Source organism: Chondrus crispus, genomic scaffold, assembly GCF_000350225.1.
Source record: "Chondrus crispus Stackhouse genomic scaffold, scaffold_339, whole genome shotgun sequence".
Classification (NCBI taxonomy): domain Eukaryota; phylum Rhodophyta; class Florideophyceae; order Gigartinales; family Gigartinaceae; genus Chondrus; species Chondrus crispus.
Window position 1 is genome coordinate 89,633 of NW_005179243.1, and position 11,159 is coordinate 100,791.

Below are 11,159 nucleotides of genomic sequence, written 5' to 3' on the forward strand. Positions count from 1 at the left end.
TATTCGGCAAGTCATATTGGTGATGCGCGGACGAGCACAACCGACGCGGCCTATCCGGCGCACACGCTCCAATGTGATTGGGCGTCTGCAAACACCTCACGGGGAGATTCCTCGCCATTTTGGTTTCCACATCTTCAAACCTCCAATCACAAGCTTTTGCCGCTTGCATGCGCATGAGACATCCATCCATGCACTTTCTTTTTTTTGCCCTCCGTAGGAATTCCCGTCCCAGCTCACGCGCAACCTAACTCTTGAAACCTCTCTTCTTTCGAACAAGCACCATAAAGCCCCTCTCCTCGGGCCCCCTCCCCACATCGACACCTGTCTCACTCCCACCACCACCGCCACCACACACACACACACACACACACACACCACCCGTCGTCGTCATCTATCTATCTTCCAACGTCTCCGCCCTTGCTGTCTTGCTTCTCTTGAAGACTACTGTCCGTGGATATGTCTCCTTCTGCTCATGGTAGCGTAGCCGTTTCCGTCTTGGCTTCCTTACCGCCATCAAAACCTACGACACCCTTTGCCGCGTTCCCCCGTAGTCCGCAACGCCCCCTCCCCTTGCGTTCCATTAACCACATAAGCTTTGCTGTTCCCTCTCCATCGAAGACAGCTGAATTCTTCCAAACAGTTCTTGGTTTCAAGCTCTTACCACGTCCACAAGCCTTCGAACAATCATTCGACGGCGCATGGTTGTGTGGCATGGGTCTTGAAATCCATTTCATCCAACCCACACCGGGTGCTCGCTCAAGGAGGCAATTGGTCCCCGTGCTCCTCAACGAGAAAGCCATTGACCCTCGCTCCGACCATCTTAGCTTTTTGTGTCAATGGCATAAAATCCCATCCCGCTCCGACTGGCATCTTGTCATCGAGACCTTGGACCGCCATGGTGTCGAGTATTTGGAGAGAACCTTTCCCGAAGACGATCTTCGCCAGGTGAGTTTTTTATATCCTTCCCACTCTCTATTTTCAAACATCTTCTCTCGGAAAGACAATCGGTCTCGCTCTGGTGGAACAGTTCTGGTTCACCAAAGTGACGACTTGTCTAGATATCAGACTGACTTAACCTCTGGTTTGCCCGGCTGCGTTTGCACGTGGTCGCCTTAGCCATGCAATCATCTTCCATGCTTTCTCCGAAATGACCCTGCTGAGAATCGTTTTCTCCTCCGTTTCAACGCTCTTTGTTCACATGGTGCACACGGTTCTGACCATAATTTTGCTTTGTCTTGTCTGTTCTTGCTTTCGCTCTACCGCCACAGCTCTTCTTCTGTGATCCCACAAGTGGTCTTCTCATTGAGATAAGCACAAATCCGAAATGCTAGTCACCTTCATCTTTAGCATGCGCGGCCGCCCGCATAGATATCACCCTCCTTTCCTACCCAGCACCAAGAAGTCGCAAGAGTCATTTTAACTATGCGATGCACAAATGATATGGCCGTAGAATCATAAGGCTTTTACATGTCAGGTGCACTACCTTGCGCACTGATTGTTTATTCACGTCTGTCTATCACATATCCAGTTTTTTTTCATGGCGAAATAAACTTTTCAGTAGTGGCTTTTCTTCACACAAATGTGCAGTTGATTGCCGTCTTCTTTCCGTCGTCCACCTCACCATTTTGCCACGCCCTTTCTGTTTTGATTTGCCTCGCACCATCGCACTTGCTCATCTTGAAAGAGAAAGATGAGGGACGGATAGTAAAGCTCTTCAGTCCCTGTTCCAATTCAATGCACCTCACCCTCCCTCCAACAAGCTATGTTGTGGTGCGATACCTTGTAGGTGTCTTGTTCTCATTACCTGTACTGACTCATTGAAACGCATTCATACAAGGACTGGACTATTGATGAGTAAAAATAAAAATGTGTGAAGGTTGCAAGGGATCACATAATCACAGTGTTTAAGACTGCAAGTACGGTTCTTGTGATTTCATTTTTTGCTCCGGAGAGAGATTCTAAGAGCTTTAACGGGCGAGAGCGCAACAAGCGTACAACTCGTACCCTGGCAGTCGTGCTCGAGATGTGAGATTGAAGCTCACGTCAATGCGCCTCCTGGCCTGCAGTGGCTTGATTTGCTCAAATGAGCTCGGAGGGCTGGGGTAGATGAGCATATGAGCTCCAGTGGGCAACATGCTTATTGAGGTTAGATAGCCGCTTTCACGGCAGACGGTCGCTCCCGTGGGAGTTGCGGCGGCGGCATAGCCACATCGCTTCGATTTTTTTATCATGTAATATGGCAGGTTGTAAGGGTAAACTTCACCCCTTTATAAGCGCCCGGTTTGGCCGCTCTCCCCTGAGAGGGAGAGGGGGCATTGATCTTGGGAGTAAAGATTTCAGACCTTTTTACAGAGAGGGACCGGAAGTTTGCATTGTGGGCATAAAGGGGGGTGCTCTCAATGTCGGACAAAAACCTCAATATTAAAAGGAAAACGTACTTGTAATTGTCAAGCAATCACCATGTTTTATGTTTTGTGACGGGGACACTCTCAGCCGTTCGTCCACTGGGACTTAGCGAAAACAAGCACGGACACAGACGACGATGAAGCGCGCAGACACTTTTGCACCCCAACCGAGCCCTAAGATCGGACATCCAAGCAAATTAAAAAAGAATAGAAAAGTCTGCCTGTTTTGTATTTTTGGGTTGTTACACTCTTATACTGTACGTAGAAAGCTGTGAGCAATCGATTGAGATATTTTTTCTTTAATTTCAACGACGTCGTTCTGAGATACGGCGCACTGTCTGGCGCCGTTACGCGCTGCGGTGCACCTTGGCCCGTGTCGGAGATATTTTCAAAATATTTTGCATGTCCGATCTTTTTGTCACTGTCCGACAATTGCAGCACCCACCCTTTACATGTGGTCTCTCAAGCATTGGCTTCATGGTGGATTACTTTCTCTGAAAAGCAATTGCTGTAAAACCAGAAATATTCTATGATCTCATAGCATGCAGCATGAAGGCAAAAACAAGGCATGACTGTTTTTGTGGTGTACATGTATTACACGTGTTTGCATTGACGTCCTGAATTACTGTTGATCTAGTACATACAGTGCTGGCCAAAATGATAGGGACACAGGCTATTCGCACTGTGGCATCCCCCTTTTGCTCCAATGATAAATGAGACGAGGCTCTGCACACGTATTGGGAGAGCTAAACGTGATAGAAAAAACGGTTTTATAGAACAAAAAACAGCTTCGGAACTATAAGGCAAAACTTGTTTACGGCATGGCCACAATGATAGGGACAAGACCTCTACCCCATTATCTGGACCCCATGTATGCGCAATGCTCACCTCAGTACTTTGTAGCACCTCCCTTGGCAAGATAACAGTCCCTGCAGCGTCGTTGCATGGACCCCAAAAGAGATTTCAGTGTGTCCGTTGTGATGTTATCCCAGGCTTCCCAAACGGCCTCTTTAAGCTCTTCGACGTTGTCAAATTGACGACAACCAGCGTATACAGCACGTGCTAACAGACCCAAGAGATTCTCTATAGGATTTAAGTCCGGGGACTTTGCCGGCCAGTCCATAACCGGCACCTCTTCCTCCTCAAAAAACTGCCTGACCCGATGTGCTCTGTGAATAGAAGCTCCGTCATGCATGTATAGCCATCCTGCGTCCAGCTCCTGATCAATAAACGGTAGCAAATAACTTTCTAATGTCTGTATGTAGTCCTCTGCGTTCTGATTTCCTTCGAGCAACACCAATTCGCATTTCTTCGTCCCTCAAAAAGCCCCCCAAAACATGACCGAATTCCCACCTCCTTGCCTTCTCGAGAATATGCGCTTGTCCTTCCTCAGGTCGTGCCAATAGAAGGCGAAGCCATCTGGTCCGTCGAGATTGAACTTTTTCTCGTCGGACCAGATGACTTTATACCAATCTGCAGGACACCATGTCAGCTTCTCGCTCGCAAAATTTTCACGAGCGACGAGATGACGGGGCAGCATCATTGGAGCCGACACCATCTTCTTGAATTGGAAGTTGGGGTCGTTGTGCAGCGTGCGGCGGATTGACCGTGAGGCAACAGAGAGTCCCAGCTCCTGACGAAGCGTGTTAGAGCCTTTTGTTTCATTTGAAGCAGCCCGAAGTAACCTTCTCTTGTCGGTGGGAGATAGCTTTTGCGGTCTTCCTGGCGATTATTTTCTCCCATGTTCCAACGGCGCGTGCAAGAAGTTAGAAACTACGTTCTTGGAGCGCTGCACACGAGCAGCGATTTCTCGAATGGTTCTACCGCCTTGAGAAAGACCAGCGATAAGCCCCCTTTCGTGCTCGCTCAGGACTTTGCCTCTTCCCATTTCTCCGAGCTACCAACCGACTGTTTTCTGCACAACTGTCTGCAGATCCCTCGAGTGTAGCCTTAGCATGGCCTTTACGCCTTTCGGCGGAACGCAGTTTGCGTTTTGCGCCAAAATGCGAGTTAGTTCTTGTTGTCCCTATCATTATGGCCATGCCGTAAACACGTTTTTGCGTTATAGCTCCAAGGCTTTTTTTTATTCTATAAAACCGTCTTTTCCATCACGTTTAGCTCGCCCAATACGTATACAGAGCCTCTTCTCTTTTATCATTGGAGCAAAAGGGGGCTGCCACAGTGCGAATAGCCTGTGTCCCTATCATTTTGGCCAGCACTGTAGTAGAAGAAGTGTCCCATATCCAGCCATCTGCACGTGGCAGTCCCGTTCCACAGCTACCTGGTACAGGGGGGTCGCTCAATAGTGCCTACTTTAGTAGTGCTTCCCTCTATGTAGTGCTATGGCTCACCCTCTGGCACAGGTTATCATAAGCTCACACGTGTATCATCCGGCATGGTTCAGTACTCAAAGGATGAAGTTATTTAGTTGTGTTATACAGGCTTTGTTGTGTTTGTGTTAGCAGTGTGCTTTGTCCCCAAATATATGTATTTGAGCCTCCTTTATATAGTGCCATCCCTCCAATAGTGCCATAGCTAGAGGTATGTCACGCTATAGCACTATATCGTAGGAGGCACTGTACAGATGGATGAAAGTGATTTGTGCTTCAATCGTTTCACAAAGAGATGTGGAGTTTACAGTACAGTTCCGTATTCAACAGTTCTGTATTCAACAATTCTATATTTATTAACACTACTGTTGCGTAGCAACATGGTTTTCTCACTCGAAACCCCTGCACCTCTGACGTGGATGCTTGCCTTTCATAGCTTAGATCGAGGTATTTGTCGTGCGCGAAGTGTGCGGGTTTACTGAAGAGTATACGTATGCGAAGGTTGTTTGCGTATATTACATGCTGTACCACAGACTGCTGTGCGACGTATGCAATGCAAACACATGTGAATTATAAGTATACCAATCTTGTAGGCGGTACCGAACTGTATCAGGATCGCAGTATTTCACAGTCTCGCAGCCCAATGTCTAGGTAGGTAATAACCGCCTCATCTGAGGTCAGATGCTCATACGAAGCCAGTATTTACTTTCTTTTTCCGGAATCGCCTTTTCTCGATGTGAGAAGGAACGTGTCTGGAACCCCCTCAACTGATACACTCCAAGAGAAAACTGCATATGCTCCCCGGTCGCTCTGAAAAAAAGCGCTCCTTCAGAAGCAAACAGGTACCCTTGAAGGGCAGCATGTGGAGGAGTAAAATAGATGTACTCAACCGACAGGCGCGAAGAAGACGATGGAAATCTGGCACCCGCACAGAAAGGACTTTTACCTAATTTTTGCATATTTTCAGGTCAAAAGGGTGCTCTCATATAACATAGAGCGTTTGTCGTGTAGCACTGCAGCAGCGATCGTCGCCAGGCCGCACTTTATCTTTACGCATGTCACCTGCTAGCGGGCACCAAACACGTATGCTTACCATCCCGCCGTGATCCTAACCGTTTCAATTTTTCATTCACCGCTGGCCATACAATTTTGCTTTACGTGTTACAGCGTGCGCACCACTATGAATGTCAAACATGTAAAGTGCACTATGTGCATGGTTGTAGCGTAGCCTGCTGAGCGAAGACTACCCTTGGGTAGGCTCTTTGGTGACCGCAACTCCTTGAGTTTGTTTGCATTGTGTCACTTTCTGCAGAAACTCTTGAAGTCAATCCGTATCAAACGTCTCCGCACGAGCGCATATACTCAACACCCAGAGAAGGTTCTTCTCTGAATTTCTCTGTGCAAGTTCCCCCACGCCCGTTATCGTCCGACACTTCATTCCCTGACAGCTCCCCACCTTCCTTACGCCATGCCTTGCTTCTCGTTATTTGCAGTATGCATTCTGGTCCTAACTGCGCACGCTTCCGCGGTTGCTGGCCCCGATGCAAGGCCGCCATCTTGGTTAGGCCATGGTATACGATCCGAGCGACGAACGCGAAGCATCCCCGATGGCTTGTCGTTTGACGCCGGAGGGCTTGAAATGTCCTCAAAACCACCTTATCAGCTTCTGACGAGGCATTCGTCAGTTCATTCCAGTACCCATACTGGAGCAGACGTGATCAATGCTATTCTTCGTGCAGACAAGAACCGCGCCTCAACGGGACGTCCGCTCACACGATCATCTCATCGATTGCGTTTAGCCTCTGGTCTGGATTCTTCGCATTTAACAAAGACCATTTCAATGCTTCGAGAAGGGGACATGCCTGAGTCTCATTCGCTAGCTTTCCCTGGAGAACCGGAACCATCTTCAGCGAGTACCATGGAAGCAGTACAAGACGTTAGTCTTGGCCTAACTGGCGATTCATGTTTCACAATGAGAGATTGTATCGGCGATCGCGTGTGCGTTGCGGTCAATGGAGCCTGCCGAGGAAAAGATAATTGCAACTGCATTCCACGGTCTCCTACAACTTGCTCGTCGACGTCCGACTGTGTCACTGGAGAAGTGTGCATCAGTTCAGACAGTTATCCACACGACTATTGCGTCTCCAAGCAATATGCCATTGACACGGGCGCCGTTTTCGGAGAATTCCTACTCCCGACAGCAACGCCAGTCTATGTCGTCGTCCCGCAGGTAACTGTCCCTGCTTCTGACATTGATGGTGGGCTGACAGCCGACCCATGCACAGTCGATGAAGAGTGCCGTGATGATCGAACTTGCCTCTCTGTAGATAAATTGACAGAATGCGAACGCCGTGGCTCTTGCATTTGCTTTCCAACAGTTGTTGTACGATGTGAATATTCCGAAGAATGTCCCGAAGGCGAGAAGTGTGGTAGTTCCCGCGGGGCAGAGGACATTTGCTTATCAGCTGCTTTTGTGGAAGAGAATACAGACGTGTTTGAGTCTACATCGGCGCCCGGCATGGATGTCTCGTCTCCAAGGATGGAGTCTCATGATGAAGAAGACGAGCCGAGCAGCTCAGGAGATCCGCTTCGTTCACCAGAAACTCATGCTCCTGATCTCTTCCCAAGAGGGCTCAATGGAGACCCATGCACCAGCTCCAGCGATTGTCGTAAATATCGATCATGTGAACATCTAAAACGGTCGTGCTCCGCAGAAGATGGTTGCATTTGTTCTCCCCGGAAGGCCATGAATTGCACAGACAATTCAGATTGTGCAGCGGGCTGGAGATGTGTGAAGCTGCTGAAGCGACACCTGTGCATGTCACAGGTAGTGATAACGAGAAGTGGACTGCTGGGGCGAACGGTTAAGTCTCATCCCAAATCGACTACGGTATAAATCCACCTGTTGCAAAGCGTCCCAACAACTCGTAGGCTTCCGAGCCGAAGTAACATAGCCTTTCTCTTCCTGGTCATGTACAATCACTCTACCCAATGTTCATCGCGGCTAAAGACACCTCTGCAATGTTACTTGAGTTGTACGGAACATTTCGTTCTGTTCGGAAACTAACAGTGAAGATTTCGGTCCAGAGTTAAGCGAACGGACCATGTCGAGTTGCATTCGAATGTAGTTTTGCTTGACGGATATTCAGTAGGGACAAGGTGTCCGATATGAACATGGAAATCAGTTAGTGGACCGATTGGTTCTCCATGCGCTCACTCTTTGAGGCCCGTTCATGTATTGGATGACATGTCAGAAACAATTTGTAGATTAGGTGCGCTCATGTCCATAAACTGTCTGCCGCTTCCTCACCCATAGAGAGTAAACGGCAACTTCAAGTGTGAAACGTTTATTCTCATGCACAATGAATAAAAAGAAGTAATTATCCCCGACCGTATTGAGAAACGGAAACACCATGATCTGAAGATCGTTACTACCGCATATAATATGTAAGAGCATTGAAGAAAAAGACAGAATGGAGAAACTGGCTCTGTTTGCCTAGGTGGTATGGTCGCCTTGACTCTAGTGTGAGTGAACGCAAAGGCTTTAGTCATCGCCAAAGTGAAAGGCACATTCGAGAGAAGTCTCTTCCAGAAAACGAGGGAACTAGTATTCTTTTCAATCTTGGCTATCGCCATTTCCTATTTGCACATGAATCCTGTCGATGATATGTCAGCTTTGTATGAAGAGCTTCGAAAGGCTGAAAAGCGATATTATCTTCTTTACACAAAGGCCAGGATCGTTGCAGAAATGAAGAAAGATCAAAGAGAAGAACTACAACCAGCGATTGCATTCCTTTTTGCCATTGAATCGCACGGATCTGCGTTTCAAACGGATGCGGAGGCAATCGAGGTGTATGAGAAAGAAATAAAAAGGGGAAATGAACTTGTCGAAATAGCTGAGACAAAAGCCCAGGATGCTCGAGAATGCATGGAGAAGGCCCGACACAAAGTTAATGAGGGTTTGAAGAAAGAAGAAAAACGGAGACTGATTCAACAGGCCTGGAATGAGCTTGCTCTCCTCGAAGCGAGAGTTGGAGACAAGACAGAACCAACTAGTTCTGCCACAACCAATACGGATCAGGCTACAGGAGAACTACCAGAACTAGATATTCTCAAATAAGCCTGGACGCCAAGACATTTTTGTTCTTCCGTCAGGTTTTGCGTTCTAGTCATGTGTCTGTGTCCGCATTTGTTTCAAGTCTCTCAGAATTACAATTTTCTCCTAGAACGAGAAAAACTAATGTGATGTACTACCTTGGGCGATAAAAGTCAGGATCGGGTCATTAAGGGTTTGGAAAACTCGAACCAAGTAACAGGATTTTCAGTGATCACCGCTTACCAAAAAAAAAAAAAAAAAAAAAAAACTCGAAATGAGAACAGAAGGAAGGAAGGAAGAGCATTCCAATAAATGATGCTCTTCGAATGGTGTTATGTTTTCGTTTCGGGGCTGATGCGTATGGAAAAAATGTTGTGACAAATGCCCTCGTCTTCTGCTGGACAAAAAGTAAAGCCGAATCCTTGATGCGATTCTCTATCTTGAACAATACGAAACGAAACGACAATCAAGAAAGCCTTTTTTGCCTCGGTACAAGTTGCGGATAAATCCATAACTTTTGCCTCAAATGACACTGTCAACAATGGCGATGGTGGTGTCTTAACTACCACTCAGAGCTCCGCATGGGTTTTCCCCAGAACCCTACGTCGCTGGGCGTACTTTGCGTAGGTCCTACTCAAAGCTTCATCATCGCAGTTTCCGATACTGACAGGTAATTATAGCCACAAACTGGTCTTTACACGAAAGCGACCCGTTACATACAGTGGTACGATTTGAGAAATGAGATGAAGTATTAGAACGACGCGCATTTGACGAGCGATAATGCTGGCTGTTCAAAGAAGCTTGTCTGCCCACCTGTCGACCTGCTCCGAGCCCAGTAATGTAGGCGGCTGACAATGCGGGATCGCAAAAATGTTTAAATTGTTCTGTATTAACGGTCCGTTTGAACGAATACGGGGCATTCTTTCGAACGAGAGTGGATATCGGATGAGTGGAGAAAACAAGATTCAATATCAGTAAGAGAAGGAAATGGAAAAGATGCTGCAGTTGCGCTGATGTTGTTACGCTGATATTGCTCACATCAATTGTGGTTTGCCTCCAAAACTGGGGAACGAGGTGTTCTGCTAATAGGGCAGCAACTGATCAACTGCAGTATATATATTGGTGGGACCTGCGGGGGCTGCGACTGAATGACAGCAACTATTTGACACGCTGGGTAGGAAGTTCCTACTAGGAACTTAGAATCATCTGACATTTTCTTGTCAGTGCATAAATCCGAAGTGTATCGTCTCCTTTGATGTTCAGCGCACACAAGAAGGCGATACTGTACTGTATCAGTGGTGGTGCAATAATTAAGCTCCTTCACGTCTTTGTCGTGAAGGAGCTTAATTATTGCAAGCCCTGCCTTGTTTTTGTGGGTACAGTACCAAAGCTTGGGTACAGTAAGGGTGACCCCACCGCGCCTTGCCCAAAATCGCAAAAAGCAGACAGTTGTCCTCCGGTAATTGGATCTACTATCTTTTAATCAAGCCGCGCTTTGGGGGAGGTGGTGATTCAGAGATGAACCCCACCGCGCCTGTAACACGATACATCTATTCATATTCAGGGTCACCCCAATTAGGCTACAAGTATGTCGTAGAAATACATTTGGCGCAAAGAAGCAAGCTACTGCACGCGTCTGTTCCACAATTGGCGGCAACTTTTGCTCGTCACTTGCCCGCTCTCCACAATATGTAGGCTCCTGTTTGGGAATTATCAACTCGGCAAGTACACCACGCTTTCAATTCGCGGCGTTCTCAGACACTGCGCTCTCAGCAACGCACAGGGCAAGATTCTCCTCGTCTGACCACCCCAGTCCCTTACCCTTTTTCCTCACTCTTAATGCCGAGTCATCAGTCCTAGTAACCACCTCAGCCATTGCCTGCACTTCTCAGAAGACGAGAAGGAGGGAGAAGATGGGAAATGTCCACGAGCGAAGGCTGCACAACACTCCTTTTTGCGTCCCACACTATTGATGGGACTTCAGTCAAAACAGCCCCAAAGCCATTTGGAAGAGCTTTGGTAGAGCTGTAAGCACATGAAATTCAGATGTTTTCTGTACCGTTACTATAGAACGAAGCTCGCCCAAACGGCGCTTTGGACAAAAATCTCGACCAAATAATTTTGGTTTGGAAAAGAATCCTTCCCAAATTCTAAACTTTAGGACAAATGGTGGCGCGGTGGGGTTCAAAATTTCTTCCATCGGTCCGAACTTTAGTCCATCGGTCCAAACTTTAGTGGTTGGAATTTTAGGACAGAAATTTTGTTGGCGGTGGGGTCACCCTAAGGTTGTCCGTAAAATAACGCGCTGTCTTTTTTTGAGAATTTTTC

General features: G+C 47.4%; 2 protein-coding genes; both read left to right on the plus strand.

Annotated features, from left to right (window-relative positions):
- The first annotated feature begins 334 nt into the window (after positions 1–334).
- On the plus strand, positions 335–1,613 carry CHC_T00006050001 (hypothetical protein). XM_005717819.1 is given in 4 exon segments: positions 335–711; positions 712–945; positions 1,117–1,311; positions 1,312–1,613. 2 exon segments carry the CDS (start codon positions 712–714, stop codon positions 1,309–1,311), a joined length of 429 nt encoding a protein of 142 aa, XP_005717876.1. The 5' UTR covers positions 335–711; the 3' UTR covers positions 1,312–1,613.
- A 4,761-nt stretch (positions 1,614–6,374) lies between these two features.
- On the plus strand, positions 6,375–10,453 carry CHC_T00006051001 (hypothetical protein). XM_005717820.1 is given in 2 exon segments: positions 6,375–7,631; positions 7,632–10,453. 1 exon segment carries the CDS (start codon positions 6,375–6,377, stop codon positions 7,629–7,631), a length of 1,257 nt encoding a protein of 418 aa, XP_005717877.1. The 3' UTR covers positions 7,632–10,453.
- The last annotated feature ends 706 nt before the right edge of the window (positions 10,454–11,159 follow it).